This window comes from Amblyomma americanum, chromosome 9, assembly GCF_052857255.1.
Source record: "Amblyomma americanum isolate KBUSLIRL-KWMA chromosome 9, ASM5285725v1, whole genome shotgun sequence".
NCBI lineage: Eukaryota > Metazoa > Arthropoda > Arachnida > Ixodida > Ixodidae > Amblyomma > Amblyomma americanum.
The window spans coordinates 23,763,895-23,786,410 of record NC_135505.1 but is presented as its reverse complement, the minus strand read 5'-3'; the positions used below and the strand labels follow the sequence as shown (position 1 = coordinate 23,786,410).

Genomic DNA, 22,516 nt, shown 5'->3' with positions numbered 1-22,516 from the left:
ATTCATTTTGAGGAAATGAAATGACGCAGTAACTGTCTCACATATCTCGGTGGACACCTGCGCTGCGCCGTAAGGGAAGGGATAAAGGAGGGGAAAGAAGAAAGAGGTGCCGAAGTGGTGGTATCGAATAATTTCGACCACGTGGGGATCTTTAACGTGCACAGACATCGCACAGCACACGTGCGCCTTAGAGTTTCGCCTTTACCGCAACGCTGCCGCCGCGGTAGGGTTCGAACCCTGGCACTCGGGATCAGTATCCGAGCGCCCTAACCACTGAGCCACCGCGGAAGTCATTATATCCTTTTGCGGACTGGATCAGAAAAGATTTTCAACGTCAATCGAGAAGGCCCACTTAGACCGCAAAGAGTCTTGTGAGAAAAATTCAATTCATTCCTTCGAATTAGGCCCGCCAAGGTGGCTCAGTGGCTATGGCGCTCGTCTACTGACCCGAAAGACGCGGGTTCGATGCCGGCAGCTGCGGTCGAATTTCGATGGAGGAGAAATTCCGGAGGTGGGTGTACTGTGCGATGTCAGTGCACGTTAAATAACCACGTTGGTCGAAATTTGCGGAGCCCTTCACTACGGCGTCCCTAATAGCCTGAGTCGCCTTGGGACGTTAAAGCCCTTAAACCAAACCAAACCTACGAATTAGCTACTCTAAATGGGTCTGTAACTGGAAGGAGCTTCAAAGTTTTTTGGAGGAACCTACATCGGCCAAACTAGCCCTTGTATCGAAGTTCGCCTCATTGAGCACAGCACTCCGGCAGCTGCTATGTCAGGCCCTGAACACTTGGCGGCACACTGCAAACGACGTGAACACAATGAAAAAACTTGTACCTCATTTTGTTTTGAGCAGACACGTGCGATATATGTAAATGCAGACCAGAGGGAGGGGAAAGTAATGGAATCCTTTCTTGTACACGTGGAAAGGCAATCGTGTGTTAGCGAACCGAATGTTTATCTTTGCACTAAGGAACTGAAGTTCTTGAATCGGGGAGTGCCATCACGCATGCGGTTTGATTGTAGATTTTTGACGGGGCAGCGTTAAGGGCCCCGTGTCGCAGAAAAGCCCGTGTTGTCGGTGTCTGAGGTGTTCGCCGTGAGCGAAAGATGGCGGAGTATATGTCACATCTCGGTGGACAACTGAACCGCGCCGTAAGGGAAGAGATTTTCCTTTCCATACGGCTCTGTACGGGTTTCCAGCGAGGATTGTGAGACAGGCGTCATTTACTTTCCTTTAAACCAATTTCCATTTCATTTTCCTTTCCTTACGTCCCAGTTCGGGTGTCCACAGAGATATTTGAGACAGGCATTCTTTCCTTAAATTGTCCAACGGGCCACGCGTCGCGCCAAACGGGCGATGGCGTTCTGTGGACTACTTGGCAAGCTGCAACACGCTGTCGCGTCTCACTCTTAAACACGAAGCTTAAGCGTCCTCCAAATTTTATGCGAAGCATACTCGCCGCACAACCGAGCTCTTCCTTGCTGCGCCGCGCGCGGCCGCGTAGCTACCACTTGACCTACATTGGCGCACCACGTGATATGACGTCACAACAGCTGTGATGATAATAATTGGTTTTTTTGGGGAAAGGAAATGGCGCAGTATCTGTCTCATATATCGTTGGACACCTGAACCGCGCCGTAAGGGAAGGGATAAGAGAGGGAGTGAAAGAAGAAAGGAAGAATTAGGTGCCGTAGTGGAGGGCTCCGGAATAATTTCGACCACCTGGGGATCTTTAACGTGCACTGACATCGCACAGTACACGGGCGCCTTAGCGTTTTTCCTCCATAAAAACGCAGCCGCCGCGGTCGGGTTCGACAACAGTTGTGAAAGCTGGGGCTCAACTCGTGCGCTCGCTTGCGGACGCGCAGCCTCCGCCGGCGGCCTAACTCCCGCTCCTACCGCTAAGAGATACTGACGTCACGCAATTGTATAAAAGGCGACGCACTCGTTGAGTCAGTTGAGCAGCGAGATGTCGGCCAGGGAGAGGGCGGCTCGCCAGACCGCAAAGCGCAAGTTACAAAGAGCCACGGAAACGGGAGAAGAACGAGAAGTACGGCTTGCCAAGCGACGTATGCTTCGCATCTTAGGCTTAACCATAAGCTAAGCCAGGCCATTTTTTAGCACCTGATCTGTGTCTATAAATGCGTGGTATTTCTCAGAATAAAGTCAGTTCATGTCTAGCGCCTGTGCTGTCTTCTGCTATTCTGTCGCCCCTGTTTTGTAGCGCTACTACTATGTCCTCTCAATCTAAACAAGAAGTCCTGCCTTCTGGATTTACTGGGTACAAAAAATTGACGGTGGTTTAGCTCTGGTTAAACCTGGAGTGACGCGATAGCTACAGCTGGCTGAGTGGAACTTGCTCACATGACCAACCACATGACGAACCACGTGATCAGCCACGGTGCCGCGTCGCCGGCAGCTGCTCCGCACCACGTGAACAACCGCGTGGCGGCGCAGCCACGCTGCAGGCTCGAAATGCTACTTAGAAAACATAGCGCAAAAAGGACACGGACGACACAGAAGTGGACGGAACAGGCGCTGTTCCGTCCACTTCTGTGTCGTCCGTGTCCTTTTTGCGCTATGTTTTCTAAGAACTGTTACCAACTAGCCCAAACCAAGCTACTGTTACATCGAAATGCTACCGTAATGTAGCCATCGTTACAAAAGTTTCCGGGACGTGAGTTCTAGAAAAAACGTTTATTCAGATCCACCTCGCTACCCAGTCGCGTGAAAGAAATGAAGGAGCATTTAGGCCTTTAACGCCTTCATACAATATCGATCAGGCGACTGGGAAGCGACGTGGAGCTTTAATAAACATTTAGCATAGAACTTGCGTCCAGGAAACCTTTGTCTCCAGTACTACATCGAAGTAAATATAATCCTCTTTTGACCTTCTACATGTGCACATCATCTTTGATCACCGCCGAATAACAACGTTTGGGAGAGTCTTAGCCCTTCCGGAGAACCCAACGGACCATCTTGAATTTACTGAAGCTGCAGCCGAATGTCGCCTGAAAAGTGAGCCCCAACTTTTGGAGGTAGTTTGCTAAGTGCAGCGCCCTTCCAGTGCCCCCTTCGGCCTAAATAAATGCACAAGGCGCTACATAACCGAGCTGTATCTTAGCGGTACTCACCTATGGGGAGAAATGTGGAGGCTAACAAAGGGGTTCAGGTTAATTTAAGCAGAGCGCAGCCAGCCATGGAAAGAATGATAGGACTAACGTTGACAGACCTGGAGACCCCCCTCCCCATGGCAGAATTAGGTCTGCTAGGTGGAAAATATTTGTGCCGGCCGAGAATGCGCAGTCACGCCACAACAGCGGCAGCGACCGATGTCTCTCGCTGAGTTCTGCGTCTTTCCCCGAAAGGGAAATCCCGACTGGTAGTGTGCATCGCAGCGCTGGCGCGCAGTCAGTCTTTTATTCAGGGAATGGGGTCGACTTCGACGGCGAGGCTTTCGATGCCGCACTCGTCTGCGCCGCGCAGGATGCGGAAGTAGCCGTCCTCGCCCCATCCGGTGCCCCACGAGTTCTTTACGGTCCAGAAGGGCAGGCCGCTCTGGGCGTCGTGGCCGTAGCCCACCACCAGCACCGCGTGGTTGGTCAGCTCGAACGGGTCGAAGGGGGCGCCCAGCCGACGGTGCAGCGTGGTGTGCTGGTACACGCCGCCCCTGTATGCCTGGAAGTCCGGGTACACCTCGAAGCCCACAGCGACCGGACCGCCGCGCACCAGGGCCAGCCGCATCACTTCCTCGTTGGAGCTGCGCAAGGCGTGAACAGCCTCGAAATGATTTCTTTTTCAACCGCTTTGCCGGTCGAAAAACAAAACAGTAAATTTACACGCCTCACAACAGATTTGCAGTAATGTTTCCGCCCATGAACTTTCAGGAACAGGAATTTTTGTATATTAACAACAGAATTTTGTGCAGTTACTACACAAAAATAGTTCAGAACTACAGACTACAGAAACGTACTACAGAATGAACTGCAGTACGAGAGAAGAATACTCAAAAAACATTAAAAATAAGTCGTCGTGACTAAACAGCAAAGACTGCTGTATCTTTGACACGGCCGGGTCTGTTTTTTCTCGCACTATGTATGAACGACGGAGGGCGACGGGACGGACACGTGTGTTGTGCTCAATTAGCGCGCAACCAACGATGGCTCTGCAAGATGTTTACAACGAAAGAACACGGACACCAAGAACACATAGTGCGATTTTTTTTTAATTGGTTTTTGGGGGGAAAGGAAATGGCGCAGTATCTGTCTCATATATCGTTGGACACCTGAACCGCGCCGTAAGGGAAGGGATAAAGGAGGGAGTGAAAGAAGAAAGGAAGAGAGAGGTGCCGTAGGGGAGGGCTCCGGAATAATTTCGACCACCTGGGGATCTTTAACGTGCACTGACATCGCACAGCACACGGGCGCCTTACCGTTTTTCCTCCATAAAAACGCAGCCGCCGCGGTCGGGTTCGAACCCGGGAGGTCTCCTTTTTTGTCTCGTGGGACCAGCCTTCTTGTATCGCTCTAATTTAATCGAGTCTATACTGCCAACTATTGCCCCTACTGCTGCTTCATGAACGTTATCTGTCTATCTCCTTGCCTCTGGTCCTTCATAAGCGCTAGAGAGAAAAAAAAACGGAGCAGGCACTTAAGCTCGCCTTAAAGGTATGGCGCGATAGCTTTAGTGGCTTAACACCCATATAAAACTCCGCTTGAAGAAGCCCTACGACCGTGCCTGCGTGGCGTTCAGTGTGCATGTCTACGATTCGGAATAGAAGTGAGCTGGAGGGTTCGGTTCCCCTTAGCCTGCCATCTGATTTGCGAAGCCCGAGTTGGCAGCTCCTCCCAAGTAGGCTATGTCACGTGAAGGCGCACACCCCTACCACTAATTTGTGCCCGGCCATGTCAGCTGTTAGCTTCCACCTGCCGGAGCCATGCATGCTCGTGGTTTTTCGCTCGTAAGGCCGACGCCGGACTCGTCAAACGATAAGAGTCGGTGATTTCGTGTGCCTATTAATTACCGGACTACAGTTGGCATTACTGTGGGGAAGAAAACTAGAAAATCTGTTTAGTACCAGACTCTGAAACCAGACGAATCCACTGTATCGGGATATTTCGCATACGGATATACCAGCCTGCGGTGATACTATCGTGCTTCAGAGGCGTGACACGCACCTGTATACACATAATAGAGGCTTTTTTTATTAGAAAAGCTGAAAGTTCGGCCCGCAATAATAAATATGCTCTATTTGCCTCTTTCCTCTATATCCTCTATTTTCATCTTTACTCTAATTCCTCTATTTTCGTCTTTTCCACAATAATAAATATCCTCTATCCGCTTTCGTTCTTCCGTCAGATGTAACCACGCCGTAACTACTAATGGGAAATCTTGGTTAGTCGAGAGAGTAGTGACGTAGAAAAGCAGTTTCGCCGAAAAGAAAAAGGTAGTCAACTTAGAATTATGTGTTCGCTTTCTGCTGTATTTTTGTTGCAGTGTTACAACCTTAACACTTGTACTTCTTCTGTAGTGTGCGCTGTCGGCGTTGTCCAAGAATACGTGAAATTGTATTGTTGGTTGTCAGCTGCTCCTTGTTGTTGTTCTTCTTCTTCCTCTTAAAACATGGCACATACCCACATGGGGGGATTGGCCAAGGTGTAGCGACATAAAAAGGAAATTTCTATTGCGGCGATGAAAGTTCAGGAGGCCCAAGAATTCTTTGAGCTTTTTAAGGGACGTGGGGGCGAGAAAATCTTGAATGACTTTGACTTTGCTGTCGACTCACTGTATCCATTCCCATCCCAATTCCCATAACCCATTCATCCAACCCCTTCCGCTACGTCCCAGGGGAGATCAGGGGAGTCTCCCCGGGCCCACTCCCCCGGCTGTGGCTCGTTATGTAGCTTTCTAGCCGCCCCCCCCCCTAATTTTTTTCTATTTTCCCCACCTACGGGTGGCAAAATTATATCATTGCCTTCGGGCCTTTTCATTTATTTTCAGATTGGATCAAGACTGTTGCACGTCTAGCAGGTGACTGGAGACCACACTGTTGGAAGTGAAAGTCACAATTTTGTTCTTTCATCTCCATGAGTGTAGTCTCCAGTCGATAGCTAATAGCAGAGCTATCGGCTTCGTTTGAGGGACACGTGGTCCAGAGCATTTTGTCCCCTACTGTAAGTCAGTGGTGCAGGCAGGGCTTATTATTTTTCATTCTTTCTAGGTTGCCCCAACCTAACAAATGTCGAGAGGTCGAATACCTTGAGGTGTGACAAGGTGGCCTAGGAACTCTATTGTAGTTACGCCAAAGAGACACTTGTTCGGGTTGATGATGAGCCCATATTCATCAAGACTGTGGAAGAGGGCGCGCAGATGAGCTTCGTGCTCAGTACCGGATGAACTTGCTCCGCGGAGATCGTCGATGTAAGCGAACACGAAGTCGAGGCGTCGCGTAACCTGGTTGATAATTGATTTACTGAAGCTATGTCGGGCCACGTTTGCACCGTGACACTTATGTAACCAGGCTTAAAGATTTCGGTCCGGCTGAAGATGAAACCGTTCTCTGCCGTGCAGCGTACGTGAAGATGGCTAGGCAATGTCAGGTGTCATTTGGACGCCTTTTACTTCGGGTGCTTCAGCGGATCTGTAATTACAAAAAGAAGCTTTTCTAGTATCATGGACTCCCATTCTGCTGAATCGAACAGCGGTCGGAAGCTGGGCTCGGTACCTGTACACTACCGAGGGAGGTTCGTTCAGAAGGATAGATAGGGGCCTCGTACATGTGCTCTTCACCACGCTATTGGCGAATTACATTACAGGAACACTTCGTTAGCTAGGCTTACTAATTAGCGTCAACAATTAATGTGGACGATGATGTGTAATTAAGCAGTATGCAATGGAAACAAGCGTGTCAATGTATGCGAATGTGTGCACCAGGGGACCCCTAAGCGAACGTAGGGACCTTTGGACGCTATTGCCTCAGACAATTCAGGTGAACTTAAGTGTCCCCAATTTTTTTCACCATATTGCAAGCATAAATATTGCAATCGGCCACCCACATTCCTTTTTTTCCTGTTTCAGCAATGGTATTATCAACTCGAGTTTTATCCGTGACCCACCCTACTATCTCTTGCCGCTTAACGTTGCGCCTACAATTTACCTTGCTGCGCTGCGCTGTTTACTCAAGTCTTACGCGCACTTATTCCGAATCCCTCGAGCACGTATCGTAAACATGCGGTGGATAAAAGCGAAGAGGCTAGGCTTAAATACGGCGGCATAAACGCAGTAGTTGCAGCGGTATGTTAGCTTGCATGCATGCATCCGAGGGTGCAACACTCACGCCCCGTAGTAGCCGCCACAGTAGCGGTACTTGGCCACGTAGTGCCTGGTGCAGTTTGGCCTCGTCTTGCAGGGGCCGTCCGCGGCGACGTAAGGGTTGCACTCTTCATCCACGACGCCGTAGTCCTGGGCGTACTTGCCGCCGATCAGGTAGGGGAAGCCGCCGCTGCAGCCTGCGAAGGACGCCCCGTCATTTGGCGGTGGTGGAAGACGGCTGTCGCGCAGACTTGTAACAGCGCCAACATCGCGGTGTGCGGCAGAACATCGCACGAGATTCGATGACACGTCATTTACGCAGTGAAGCGTTCGCCGGCTCTTTTCCTCCCTCAATGATAACCGACTAACAAGGCTCTTATGTTCAATATTCTCGGACAAAATGATTGAATATGGGAAAAGTGTAAAGTACTGGCACAGAAATATTGAAGATAATAGTCGAGTCCTCTAATACGTAGCAAAATATTTCTTTTGTAGTGTTTCCATCGCTAGCATAGAGCAGTTTAGAGTGCCATAATAAAACCAATAGACAGGGCTAATTGGAGAGACATGGGAGAGGCCTTTGTCCTGCAGTGGGCTTAGTAAGGCTGATGATGATGATGATGATGATGAATAAAACCAATGGGGAGCGCTTTTGACGAAAGCAAAAACGTTACTAGCAAAAAATGCAAGCCTCGCGAGATCTGCGGATATACAGTGATCGATATATGGCTATAACACGGACAGTTGAGCGAGTTGGTACATCATTTTAAAACTTTCGAAAGCGCTGCTACGGGGGACACCAAGAGAAAGAAGACGAAGGACAAGCGCTGCTATGAACTGAAGTTTATTGGATAAAGCACATAAGGTTAAGTAGCTCACACAAGGCAGCCAGCAGCGCATGCGCCTACCCTCAGGATGACAAAACAAATCACTGTGTTGAATTAAGATACCGAATTTCACAATCGTGGATGGCAACAGATGGTGTGCTGACGCACATGTCGGAGTTTTTGTGAATATGAAATGTCTCAGATAATTCCCTTGTCAGCTGATTGGAATGCCTATACAGAATTTTTGTACCCGTTGGAAAAAAATGCATGTGTACATCTGTTCAATAGTACAAAAATTCTGTATAGGCATTCCAATAAGCTAACAAGGGAATTATCTGAGACATTTCATATTCACAAAAACTCCGACATGTGCGTCAGCACACCATCTGTTGCCATCCACGATTGTGAAATTCGGTATCTTAATTCAACACAGTGATTTGTTTTGTCATTCTGAGGGTAGGCGCATGCGCTGCTGGCTGCCTTGTGTGAGCTACTTAACCTTATGTGCTTTTTCCAATAAACTTCACTTGATAGTAGCGCTTGTCCTTCGTCTTCTTTCTCTTGGTGTCCCCCGTAGCAGCGCTTTCGAAAGTTTTAAAATATATGGTTATATAACATTGTTATATATTACTAAATGTTGTCCCGCGTTAATGAGGGAGATCAAAAAAAACAGCGGCAGGCTTCGACGAACGTCTTGACCACTTCTCCAGATCGCTGTCACTTCCACTTCCTCTTTTTGAGGCGGCATGTGCTTGAGGTCAGCGCTAGGCGAACATGCGGAATGCACTGTGTCACTGGCCCCCCGGAAAGAAAGAGCATCGTCCCGATGTGTTTAAAAAAGTTCACCAAGTGAAGCATGATGTGCGCGTGAATGTGCAGCTCCTCCCCTACCGCTCGTTGTAAGGACGGACAACGGTACCAGCTCAAAATTTAAAAAATGCGTTCATAAGCTCTTTCCCGTTCAGAAATGCTTCTGTCCAGAATTGTTGGGCATGAGTGAACGACTATCAGACTGTGAGACTTGGTCAGCATTGCGCGTCATCCCCAGTGCATGAACAATCGCAGTGGGTCTAACCCGGCCAACGGGCCCATCTACGAACGGCAGATTGCGTGTGCTCGTCCGGCAAGCCACCGACGTGAACCCGCGAAACCCTGAAGGCGTCCGCCTGATCAAATATTTTTGGAGCAGGTGCGCGGGTGGATGCGAAACATGGTGACGGGTTGTGGAACATCGCGGAGAATTGCCGACCGCTCCGCACCTTTGACTTTTCCCGGCGTCGCGAGCCACTAAGCGCTGCCCGTGTAAGCTCCATAGCGCCAGTACAAGTTAAAGCTCTGCGGTTAATCTTCATCATAATCTCTCCACCGCCACAATCATCATTATACTTTAACCCACGTCAACGTACGGTGGCAACTATAATGCAGAACGAAGCAACTGTTTTCCTGTTCTTCGTGTTCCGCCCCCATTAGTCCCCTCCAGCGCCCGGTGCGGTCAGCCAGTTTCTACCGTGGTACACGTACAGCTTTTCGCAGTGACCGAAATATGTGCCATGTTCCAGCCACGGAATAAGGCCGCCCGAAGCCAGAAAAAGCATGCCTACGATTTCTGGACAAGTCCATTTTCTTAACTGGAAGTTTTAATGAACGCAGCTTTCTAAAGGCAGAAATCTTTTATGGCCCATTATACGAACTAAATTCGGCGTCGACGTCCAGAAAAAATGGCCCAGAAAACTCGCAGTTACGTCATCAACAAACGAAAAAACTACTTTCGAAGGTGCAGGGAATTAAATGAATGACATGCAGGTTGCGAGGTGAGAACTAACCCATAGGTCATAAAATCGCGTTGCTTCCGGGCGAATAAAGCTGAATGTAGGGAATGCGTTGCCTTACTACTACTCTATGATGATGAGTAGGTGTGTTGTAGCGAAGGAAGGAAGGAAGAAAATAAGTAAGTAAAGTACAGTAAAGTAAAGTAAGTAACTAAGTAACGGAGGAAGGAAGGAAAAATGTAAATTAAAAACTAAATGTTTTCGCCTTTAAAGCAAGTAAGTAGTCTTATAGGTACAGTGAAGAGGAATCTGAACTCGTCTTTTTAATACGGGAACTCTATTTACACGTTCCGGACATTCTTAGAAACAGCGAATTATTGTCCTGTGCGGCCGACTTCCCTAATTAAATCGGATTAAACGTCCCGACTCCCACCTTTTTTTAACTCTACGCGGTAGGTAGGAGGAGTCAACAAACGCGTCAGCCAGTCCCGTGGAGGCTTGCCGCACTGCCATCGGCGGAGTGATACGTAAATCAAAGAGTCCACGTGTATTTTTATTTCTGTGGGTCTAATTTGAGACTATATTGTCTGTGACAGAAACAGCTTATTCACAAAAACCTAAAAAAACAACATAAAAGCGAAAGCGAAGCCGCCACTGGACTGGCTGAAAGGCACTCCACGCATTTGCTGACTCCGCCTACCTACTGCGTTGAGTTTAAAAAAAGGCGTTGGCCGGGACGTTTAATCCGATTTAATTAGGGCAGTCGGCCGCACAGGACAATAATGCGAAGTTTCTAAGAATGCCCGGAACGTGTTGGTAGCGTTCCCGCGGTAAAAAGACGAGTTTAGCATCCCCTGTAGTGAACCTTTAAGCGCCAGTCATAATTTTTTGAATGTCTTAAGATTGAACCGTAAGAATTAATACCTACACCCGCAGACGCTTAAGTTTTCTGTTCTTAATAGTCAAAAATATCCGCAGCGGTAGCTCAGCGGTTAGGGTGCTCAAGGCGCCCGTGTGCTGTGCATGTCAGTACACGATAATGATCCGCAGGTAGTCTAAATTATTCCGGAGTCCTCCACTACGGCACCTCTTTCTTTTTTCTTCTCTCAGTCCCCCTTTACCCCCTCCCCTACAGCGCGGTTCGGGTGTCCACCGAAATATGCGAGATAGTTACTGCGCCATTTTCTTTCCTCAAAACACAATGTTCATTTTCAGTAGTCAAAAATTGGCGGAGGTTCGACCCGGCTGAACAAAGTTTACAGAGCGGAAGTTCGATTAAGCATGGTGAGACATGGTTTGCTGTTGTTTAACGTTTCCTCGCTCTATCCTTAGCCGACGCGTCCTGTCGACGACCATAAGAACCATCAGATTCAATCAGCTGTCTCCGATACACAGCCGAAGCACTGGTTCCAGCGCGCGACTCCTCCATGGATATCTGCGAACGTCAAGCAACGTTTCGCGCTTTTCATTATCTCAGATGAACGGCGAGTCACGTGGTTCAGCGCAACTGTGAAGTTAGCGTCGAATCACGTTCAACGCAGCTGCAAAGGCGAGCGAACGCCGCCAGCTCCGCGCGCCACAGCTGCGCCGAAGTGCCGCGAGTTGCATGGTATGACGTCAAAGCCACACCCCCCGCTCCACCACTTGAAGGTCATTCTTCGGAGCGATATGACCTTGAGGTTCTGTATGGCAGGAGCAGAGCTTCCGCTCTAAAACGCATCCCATTTGTTTCCTGTAACAGTAAACTACTCGGTGCGAGCTCAGGGCAAAACTTTGAAAAATATTTTGCTACGCATGGGAATATTACACCATTCCCATCAATGTGCCAACAACAGTATCAGACATTATTCCACAGCTTCTTCACAAGGAAAACCAATGTCCAAGAAAGCTGGAGTTGATGCTCAAACTGGGTTGGGCGAAGAAGGTCGAATCAAGTTTGATTCACTTCGTTGGATTTCCCACAGATTAGCTGAATAAAGCAAGTTGTCAGTCTAGATGGTTCACACCATATGAAGAACAAGCAACGCGAATGGAAGACATTTTTTATAACAAAGTTAGGTGGAGTACAGAGCCTGTCCCGTCTGTTGTCTCCCTTCGTGTCTACCTTTCGTTTCCGCTGTTAATTTTTTGCAATTCATCAGAGAGTTTGCTGTTTTTGTTTTTTATTTTTCCATGCGTGGCAGTGAAGCCAGTGCTGGTCTGAAAGCGGCATGAGAGCTCCTCCAGCTACTGACGCCATAAGTACACCTGGCACACCTTACAGGCGCTCCTATAAGTGAACCCCCGCTGACATCTCGAATGTTCCCAGCTACGGCGCAAGAACGTACGTACCCTGGGAGTAAGGCGAGCAGGAGACCACGTCTTGGGGCGAGAAAACTCGCTGCACTTTGTTCTCGGTGGCGATGCGCAGCCTGGATTCCAGCATCGCCATCGAGGCGAAGGCGTAGCAGCTGCCGCATGACGCTGGAAGCAGGGCAAAAGAAAGCCTGTCGGCCTTTCTCTGCGATCTCCAAGAAGTTGAGCGCCAAGCATCTCCGCAACAAGAAGCGCGTTAAAAGACGACCATGCTAATCAAACGTGTATTGTACGGGACGTTTTCAAGGTGCCGAAATGACGGACAAGCTGACACTCATACGACGAAAACTAAGAATTCATAAGCGAGGCAGCAATGCGGGCTAGTTGGTTGTACATTTGGTGTGAATAACGCGCTACACACTAACAAAAACGACAGCTCGCGCTGTCCTGTGTGCCCCGTTCCAGTTGTCGTTTTTGTGTACCGCGTTATCCACACCAAATGTTCACACCATAAAAATTCACATTTGGATCTTCTACAGGCTGTTTACGTTGGCTGGCGCAAATCATAGCGGCGTATGCTCACGTTTGTGGGAGGTGTAAATGTGCAGCATTGTCAAGGACAGGCGAGTAAAAGAAAAGTGCTGCCAATATTGACGCGTTTATCGGCGTTGAAATGCGTTAGCATTTAATGGCTCGTTGTGGGGTTCTTGTGGCTAACGTAAATGCTCTCTCGAAGATCAAGGTGGTTCTTGGTAAGTATCAAAATACTGCTTTTATTTTTAGAAAAACATTCGTTGCAGCAGTCAACACCGCGTCCTGTGTTCTCTATCACTTCTTCCAACGCGGTTTTAGCCGGACCGTTGGGATAGCTGAAAACTGATTCTTTCTAAAAATACTTAGTGCTTTGCACGACGCCAAATGAAAGAGAAACTGGAGTTTAAGCTAAACAATAATTGAAATTCTACTTTGTCAACAAACAAAAGTGCAGAAGTGGATCATTGACATGCACAAAAAAAAAGATGGCGGTGTCGTTCTTGTACATGTCTTGTCCCCGTGTGTACCGCTAAATATTTTCAAAAAGAAAGACAAACAAAACGAGGTGCGTCAGACTTCTAAAGATAAATGATTTTTGCCATTAGCCAGAGCTGAGAAAACCAATAATATTTCATCTCCACCTCTCAGGTGTTCAGGCGCTGTTTTCTGGAAAACGTTCACCTAAGTGTACCATTAGTACATGTTGCGTCCCGGTACACCATCGCGACTGCATATGATGGACTGCAACGAACAACGGCATATAAAATGTCCGCTATTCACCTGGCAAAACTAGGTGCACTCGATGGTGAGAATTTCGTACCCATGCCTAATGAGATGGTGTGTGGCGGAGCAGAACAGCTGAGCCACACACCATATTGCGCGACCGTCCACGGAAGTGTATTTAGCTGTACAGACCTTGGTTCCGGACAGGCGACACGTAGTTAACTCCACTGACGTTTCTCCAGTCGAATTCCTCTGGCAAGGCGCTGGCAAGCCTCCGCTGTTCTTCCGTCACAGGCGCCGTCGGCGGGTTTCTGTATGAGAACGTGCCTTTCAGTACGCCTTCCCTTCGGATTTTGCTATTTACATGCAAGAACTAAACAAGGTGGCTGCGGTCAGGAACGCAGAGGACTGCTTTGGGGGCTTGGAATTTGCCTTGGTAATAACTTGTTTCAGTAAGTTCACATTAAAAGCACATTTTGTATATTTTGTATATTTATATGTATTCCGTTTCATACGCAAATACAAAATTGAATATAGCCTAAATACAGAGCAATAGCATTAACGAAGGCGCATTATAACGGGAATTATGGAGTTCTAGAAACCGAAAAATTTTTGAAATTGTTGAGTACTGCTCTCAACGACTTCTCACAACAAGAATATTTAAAAAAAAAGCTCAATGAAAAACAACTATAAAAGGTGGCCAGCAATGGTGATTGCGAAAATAAACGTGGCCTTTGTGATATTAGATAGCAGGGTTTCGGCCGGCCCAAACGTTCACAATAAATGCATCACTGAGAAGTACTAGCTAGCCTACTTCAACTTTTTCCCGGCGGAAGCCCCTGTAACCTACGTACCTGCGTAAAATGCGGCGAGGGTAACCGCATTTTCGAAATTCTAAAAACTGACATGGATATTAGTTACAATGTGCAACACGCCTCTCAATAATTAAGGAGCCTAGCAGTAATAGTTTAAAAGTTACCAATACAGTATTAGTTAACCAACCCGCTTGTTACCAGATCTTAGCTGTATTCTGATGTAGTACACCGCTGACATTGCTACGGTGAAAAAAAAAACGGTTTTCTAACTGAAAAAGCCCGTTTTTTTAAATTGTGGTCTTAGGTGAAACACCCCTTAGAAGGGTAAGAGTTCGGGCTAGTGGGTAGTCAACATGAGAATCCATAGCGCACAAGTTGATGTTAAAATTTGCATGTCAGCCCTAGAAAAATTATCCCGCATGTATAAGAACACATGTCCAGAAAAGCAGGATAGGAAGGCCTGCTCTGTACGTCATCAGAATCCCTTTGGAACTTCCAGCGATGACGTTATTTACAGGTTGCCGCTTTCATGTGGCAAGTTGTATATATGGCGACAGGCCGGTGCCTGAATAAGCGACTCAGCGAGCACCACAGAAATGTTAGAGATCAGGGCCAGGTAATTTGGCTCGTCACTGCCGTAGTCACAAGTGCACGCCAAACTTCTAGGAGTGTTCAGTATTAGGAAAAAATAGCGATCAGAAAACAAGGGAAATAATTGAAGCTGTAGCAATGGAAAAACAGGGATTAGAAAATTGTATCAGTGATCCTTAGGGTGTTAGTATCAAGGAAAGACATAGCTTTCTTAGATTCAAGGTGTGGGCGATAGTGTGAAACTTGCTCACTGATTGGTGGTTTTTATTCTTCTTTTTTGATCACTTCTCTTGACACATCATGACTTTGACAAGATAATCATTGTTAGTAAGTTAAGCCTGTACCTTATGTGATCTTTATAAGGCTGTCAGCGCCAAATAAAGTTCATTCAGTGGAAGTTCAGCGCTCGTGTTGTGTCCCCTCAATTGTGTGCGCTATGGATCCTCATGAAGCACCCCGTATACATATCGGCATAAAATTCACCATCATCATCAGCTGGTTTAAGGGTACTTCGAGGAGAAGGCTTCCCCCAAAGAATCTGTGGAAGGTGATCCACATTTATTGATGGAGGCCCGGGTACGCTTGGCGAAGACAGCGGCCAGCTGACGGACGCGTCAGCTCTGCGAGGCAGCCATGGACGTCCACTGGACGCGCTCTCTACTTCCTCGTCTTCCACACGCTGACACGTGAGGTGCTACGAATCCTGATTTCTGACTCCGTGATTTGTGTTACTCAAAATTCCGCCAATCACGCATCAATAGATCCCGGAAGAAAGGATGCCGTACAGGTCTAGCCACTGGGAACATTGTGTTCGCGGTAATGGGATCCAAGTCGGCTGCACGGGCTTGGGAAGAGCCCCGGGACGTGTCGCACGGGCCGCGCAGACGAAATGCACGAGAGCAAACTCGAACGCTGGTACACGAAGGACCCAACACTGCCTCGCGTTGCTAGCATCAAGCAAGGCAGCGGACGCGGTGGAGCAGTGCGAAAAGGCACGCGGTTGCCGTGGCAACGCAGCGGGGTCTCGCAGCGCAGTGTCACATTCTTGTAGTTTCTACATAGTGCACGTCCTGCGCTGGGACGAACGAGCCCTCGTCGCTGCAACGGTACACGCACCTGAAGTTCCTGTTTCGGTGCCCGCCGCGGATGTTCATCATCTCGTTGAGGGTCTTGCCGCGGAACGGCTCGTGCACCTGGGCCGTCCAGGAGCTCTGCGCCCGGTTCACCAGCGCCACAAACTCCTCGGTGTTGAACGGGTCGACGGTGTCCCCCAGCTCCCGCCTGCGAAGGAGGAGCAGACGCGAACGGTCAGTGACGTATGGCAACAGTGTCATTTTGGGAAAGGTAAGAGCCAGAAAACACACAGCAGAGGTTACCGCGACACTTGTACCTCCAAATGCAAGACATGCTAATTGGGAGAGTGAATAAAAAAAACGTCACTAAGGCGTGACTGCTGGGTTAATTGGTGGTTTGTGACAGTAGGGCTCGTCTTTCCAGCGCACATAAAACACAATGACATAGGGAGAGAAGACACCACGGACGCTAAATTTCAAATAAATTTCATCCCACAAAAAGTTGGCCCTTTTATGCAATAGTAGGCGCTGGTGACTTTTAGTCCAAGAATTCGTTTCGGGAGCAAAAGGATAAGCGATAAGAAACAAATGAAGGTTTACGTTTCCGGCAACTCACGTTCATTCTATCACATCTGCATATTTATCCTCCTCTTTACGTGCCTGACACGATGGACAAGTTATCCTTCAGGTAACCTACTTCTTTTTTCTGAGTTACAACAGAAGGAACCCTGACACATACATCTTTTTAATTGTGAATACAGGAAGCTTCAATAATTTCCTGGATTTTTGTTTGTGCGCTGAACTTGCGCAACACGCGAGTTAGTTTGAAGAACACCTTGCATGCTGTCTTGTGCGAGCAACGGGAAACGCGTTCGGCTGAATATCCTCTAATGCAATAACCATGGCGTCCATTGCCCTGCGATGCTCTTGCAGGTGCTCACTGACACCGCCCAGTTCGGCCGATGTAAGGTTTGCCAATACTGGCAGTCCTTCCTCGCACACTCGCATGCAGGCACACTGGGCCGCGCACGCATGCAGTGATGGGCGCACCTGAGCGGCGGTGCCTGCAGCGGCTTTTTTGCCCGGAAGCCATCGTCCCGGTGTCCCTCGAAGCAGGCCCAGTTGTTGCCCAGGATGTCGTGGGCCCAGCCCGCCTTTGTGCCGCCGCAAAAACTCTCGCTGTCGCTGTAGTTGGAGAAGGCGAAGTACCTGCGAAGAAAACACCGTCCCATGGTTCTTTCATTGCAACGTGGACGCTGACAAAAAAAAACGCTCGAGAAGTTAACACAAACTTAACACGGAAGGCAGCGTTGCCGAGACCAAGACGGTGCAGGGACACGTGGCATACATCCGCTCATTCGGTGCAACACTGAGTGCGACCTAATCGTTCTTTGCGGGTTAGGTTGTGTATCATGCCTTCGACATGATGCTAACAAGAATTCCCTTTGCTTAGCTACCTCCCGCGAACATCTGAATCGTGTACATGCGTCACGACAGAGCGAAGGGGCCTAGTGCTATTTCATGATACGACGGTAACAGCGCGGAAAAATCATGGAAAAGGGAAGACATAAAAGCGACAGACGGTGCTCTGAACTTACGACCGGCGTTGCAATGAGAAGAGTTCACACTTAAACACTATTCCGCCGCAGACCACGCATTGCGTCATAACTTGACAAGGACACTTCATTTTAAGACATCCGAACAACCACGCTCGTTGTGCTACAGGTTTGAATCGCTCCAACAGGCCAATCCCGTGCGCAATCAACGCTGCGGCATAATGGCTTACACGCACGTGTGCACTTTTGATGACAGGGAACGTTTCTACGATATGTCGCACTGTTCGTGGATTAAACAATCCAATCGACACATGCCGGCGCAGTCAAGAAATGAAGAGTGGACGTCGAATAGCAGACGCACTTGGGCAGTCTAATGGAAGCCCGTTAGCATTTAATGCATTGTGAATCTCCACGGGTCGGGATTAAGCCATGCCAACAAAACTATTTGCGCTATTTCTGGTGGTACTATTTCGTCTTTCCTGGTACTATGGTATCTGCTCTCCCCCTAAGGCTCCTAGGGGCTAACTCATGTGCAACTCTTGTGCTCATACTCACATTTGCTACGGAAACGCCGGCACGCGTGAACAGCTGCGACAGCTGTGATCAGAGCACATTTCAGACTCATGCTACTAAGCTAAGGCCACCACTGAATGCGTGTAGGGTAGCAATCTATGAATGTTGGCTTTATTCGCCACGTCGCACCGGGCTCAATCTTGGACCGCGGACGTTACTGCGACCAAGACCAGTTGCTCGAGCATTGCTCGAAGGCCGCTTATCGGACTGAAAATTTATGCACTTAAAGCATGAACTCCTTATTTGTCTCCCGTGGACCACGAGGAAGCGGAGACTGGCCGTCGTGGAAACTGCAACACAAGTGACTTTATTACGAATAAGGTTCGCGAAGGGTGCGCGCCTCGGAGCCAAGTCCACACACAGAGCGCAGGTAAGCAGGGATATTCAGCACTGGAAGGTATGCGTTGCCCGCTCGCAAGAACGTGCCACCAATGGCATGGAGGAGCTCCTTTTAGATTTCATGTACGTCAACATGCATCACGTACAGTATTGATAGTTTTGTCGGCAGTCAGACCAGCGACGAAAATCGGCGAGCTGAGAGCCCGCCAATTCTGTGTTTCTATAATTGTTATTAGTAGAAAAGCTGTCAAATCGGTGGTGACAAAGTTCGCTTGTAATGCGCTCATTTGGAAAAATGTTTCCATGCTGTTCTTATCAGCTACAGAAGTAGAAGTGAACAGTGTACTTTCACATGCACACGCCGTATCCAGATTTAGCCTGGCCTTTTATCGAGCAAAGGCCATTTGGATGAGCCCAGGTTTTAAAGATCTTGAAGGCCCTTTACGCACTTTTCATCAGTCTTGCATGGAATTTAGTTCTGTGTTATTTTGTCATATGTGATATACCATGAAGGAAAATGTAGTTTTTATGGAGGCGAAATGCTAGCGGCCCGAGTCTTGTGCGATGTCAGTGCACGTTAATGAACCCCAGGTCTTCGAAATTATCCGGAGCCCACAATTACGGCGTCCCTCATAGAACGAGTCGCTTTAGGACGTTAAACCCCCATAAACTAAACTAAACCAAAAATGATACCAGAAGCGAGAATACCCGAAAAAACCAGGGCCAAAACAAAAAGTAATCCGGAAACCCCCATTACGTCACTCCGTTCTGGGACACACTACGGTTTGTAGGAGCAGAAGATAGCCATCCATACCTTAAAATTTGCTTCACAGACGCATATTAGCCTTCCGGTATTTCACGCACAAGCGCCGCCACTATACTAAGAAGCATTTCTTGCGCAGATAAACTGTATCTGGCTGTAGCGGATGTGGAGACCGCTCCGCTGTCCTCTGCTCTCCATCATCCCCTCAAGGCTTGCGCGCAGGAGTCCATTTCCTTCGTGCGTACGACTGATCAGGGTGCCTAGAAGTTCTGCTCCTGGGCGAGCGCAGTTAGTGTTCAACACCCTTGTGGTGTGCGACGTCCGTGCACGTTACAGACCCCCGAAGGTCCAAGTTCTTCCGGACTCCTCGACTGTACTGCGCCTACTCCGATTTTTTCACTCAATCCTTCATCCCATCCCTCAAGGCGCGGTTCACCTAGGAGTGAAATAGTTGCTGCCCTCTTCCCTTCCTCTTAACACAGGAACAGAAGTGGACACTCAGACAGCATCAAACGTACCCCTAATCGTCATCTTCCACCATCACCACACTCGTACAAATGCACTGCGTCATCATAAGTCAATCATTTTGCGAACCATGTAGAAGTGTTCAATCACAATACCCTAGGAATAAGCGCCTGACAGTTTATTTAGAGAATTTTAAGAATGCAAACGCCTTCTCTCACGTCGATCCCATCTGCCCATGTTTCACAAGACCATGCAGCTAGAGCGAAAACTTCGTGCTGAAAATAAGAAGGGCTTTATAGTGCCGGCTGTTTGGAACATGCAATTTTAGAACAGCACAGCCCTATTATGTATCGGTAAAGCGGACTGTTGATAACAAATGTCTTTCAATTGTCCGGACTGGGTGATAATCTTTTCTCGGAATCAGTCCTGAATGAGTCAAAGCACGGCCCTGTTGTGTATCCTTAAAGTGGACTGCTGATAAGAAGTGACTTTCGATTGTCCTGACCGGGTGATTACCTCTTCTCGCAAACAGTCGTGAATGAATCATAGGGCGGCCCTTTTATGTATCGGTTAAGTGGCTGCTGGTAAGAAGTGTCTCCATTTTCTGACTGGGTGATGATCTTTTCTCGCAAAGAGTGGTGAATGCCTCAAAGCGGAGCCCTATTATGTATCGGTAAATGCACTGCAGATGAGAAGTGTCTTTTCATTGTCCTGACCGGGTGATAATTTTTTCTGGGTAACAGTCGTGAATGGGTCACAGCATGGGCCTATTATGTACCAGTAAAGTGAACTGCGGATAAGAAGTGTCTTTCCATTGTCCTGACCGGATGATAATTTTTTCTGCTAAACAGTCGTGAATGGGTCACAGCTTGGCCCTATTATGTATCAGTAAAGTGGACTGCGGTTAAGAAGTGTCTTTTCATTGTCCTGACCGGGTGATATTTTTTTCCCAGAAACAGTCGTGAATGCACTACAGGACGGCCCTATTATATATCGGTAAAGTGGAGTGCTGATAAGTGTCTCCATTTTCTGACTGGGTGATAATCTTTTCTCGGAAAGAGTGGTGAATACCTCAAAGCGGAGCCCTATTATGTATCGGTAAATGGCCTGCTGATGAGAGGTGTCTTTCGATTGCCCTGACCGGGTGATAATTTTTTCTGGAGAACAGTCGTGAATGGGTCACAGCATGACCCTATTATGTGTCAGTAAAGTGCACTGCGGATAAGAAGCGTCTTTCCAGTGTCCTGACCGGGTGATAATCTTTTCTCGGAAACAGTCGTGAATGCACCACAGGACGGCCCTATTATGTATCGGTAATGTGGAATGCTGATAAGAAGTGTCTCCAGTTTCTGACTGGGGATATCTTTTCTCGGAAAGAGTGGTGAATGCCTCAAAGCGGAGCCCTATTATGTAGCGGTAAATGGACTGCTGATGAGAAGTGTATTTCGATTGTCCTGACCTGGTGATAATTTTTTCTGGGCAACAGTCGTGAATGGGTCACAGCATGGCCCTATTATGTATCAGTAAAGTGAACTACGGATAAGAAGTGTCTTTCCATTGTCCTGACCCGGTGATAATTTTTTCTGGGCAACAGTCGTGAATGGGTCACAGTATGGCCCTAATATGTATCGGTAAAGTTGACTGCCGATAAGATGTGTCTCTCCATTGTATTGAGCCGGTGCTCGTGCCACTGTCAGCGGTCTTTTGTTTCTGTAGAGTGCGAACTGCTGACACCATGGTCATATGACTTGACGCCGCCCTTCTGTACTGATAAGTGGCGGTTTGGGCAGAATCTTACTTCGACCTCGGGAATCGAAATCTTGCAGTGATCAAAGACTTTCTCGGCAAAGAAATATTCAACGAGTTTTATCAAAGAGCAGAATCCATATTTTAAGCTAGACCTTTTACTCATAGAACAGGGCGACCCGTCAGTGGTAACTGCTCCGACTCATTGTTTCTTAATCAAAGAACAAGTTTCCGAATTCTTTAGTTCTCCTGAATGAATTTTACCCAATTATTACATCTTTTGAGGGGCTAATAATAATAATATGATTTAATAGTTCAACAAGTGTTTTTTCAAACAGGAAAGATAAGCGCAGTCCACGCCTTTTTCGACTGATATGTCGAGGTGATTTTATTAGTACTAGCTCGACATATCTTACGTGCTGGTAAGACAAGAAAAGAAACCACGTTATGAATTATACCAACTCGTCCAACTCAATCTTTCCATAAGGCATGTCTTAAGTTGAGAACGACATGAATTGCGCATATAATTCTCACTATAAAACAACCTGTTGGGGAAAGAGAATTTCGCAGAGGTCCATTTAAAGAGTAAAAAAAAACTATTTTATTAGCTGCCTGCCAGCAGCCAACAATTCTGCATTAATAACGGCAAAGGCGGGGTCATCTAAATAAGATCATGCGATTAGCGATTAGAGATTAAATCATCAATTAGCGATTTTCCCACATCACTTGGCACTTTATATGCACCTCTGCGATTACATGCTGGCATGCATTATTTAGATTATTTTGAGTAAAAAGAATACCTTTGAAGCAGCTGCCAAAAGCTTGTCATTGCTTTACAATCTCGGTCATAAGCTGCCCAGCTGCTCTAACAGAAGAACAGTTATTCATATTTTAATTTAGGCCAGAAGCGCCAAGCTGCCATTAGGATTCATAATGATTTTTTTGGACACACTTACGACCATGCAATGCTGCTGCCATACAGCCAGTTGATCGACCCGTTTGCACGGAACAGGGAAAGAATAGTTAGCAAAAACTTGGCCCTTGTCGCGAGAGGTAGGCAGCATTCTTTATGGTCATCCAGAGCAAGCGGCTAGCATTACTTACGCCACATTAGGCCTAATTAAAATCATAA

At 47.7% G+C, this 22,516-nt stretch overlaps 1 protein-coding gene across 1 annotated transcript in view; it reads right to left on the bottom strand.

Annotated features, from left to right (window-relative positions):
• Window positions 1–3,387: 3,387 nt before the first annotated feature.
• The window catches only part of LOC144105194 (dipeptidyl peptidase 1-like), a 40,066-nt gene continuing 20,937 nt past the window's right edge, over window positions 3,388–22,516 (bottom strand). The window contains exons 3-8 of the mRNA XM_077638343.1: window positions 16,993–17,151; window positions 15,986–16,150; window positions 13,656–13,774; window positions 12,243–12,374; window positions 7,341–7,512; window positions 3,388–3,764 (exon numbers count right to left, since the gene is read on the bottom strand). Of these exons, the coding sequence (XP_077494469.1) occupies window positions 3,428–3,764; window positions 7,341–7,512; window positions 12,243–12,374; window positions 13,656–13,774; window positions 15,986–16,150; window positions 16,993–17,151 (1,084 nt within the window). The 3' untranslated portion in view covers window positions 3,388–3,427. The remainder of the gene's footprint in view (window positions 3,765–7,340; window positions 7,513–12,242; window positions 12,375–13,655; window positions 13,775–15,985; window positions 16,151–16,992; window positions 17,152–22,516) is intronic.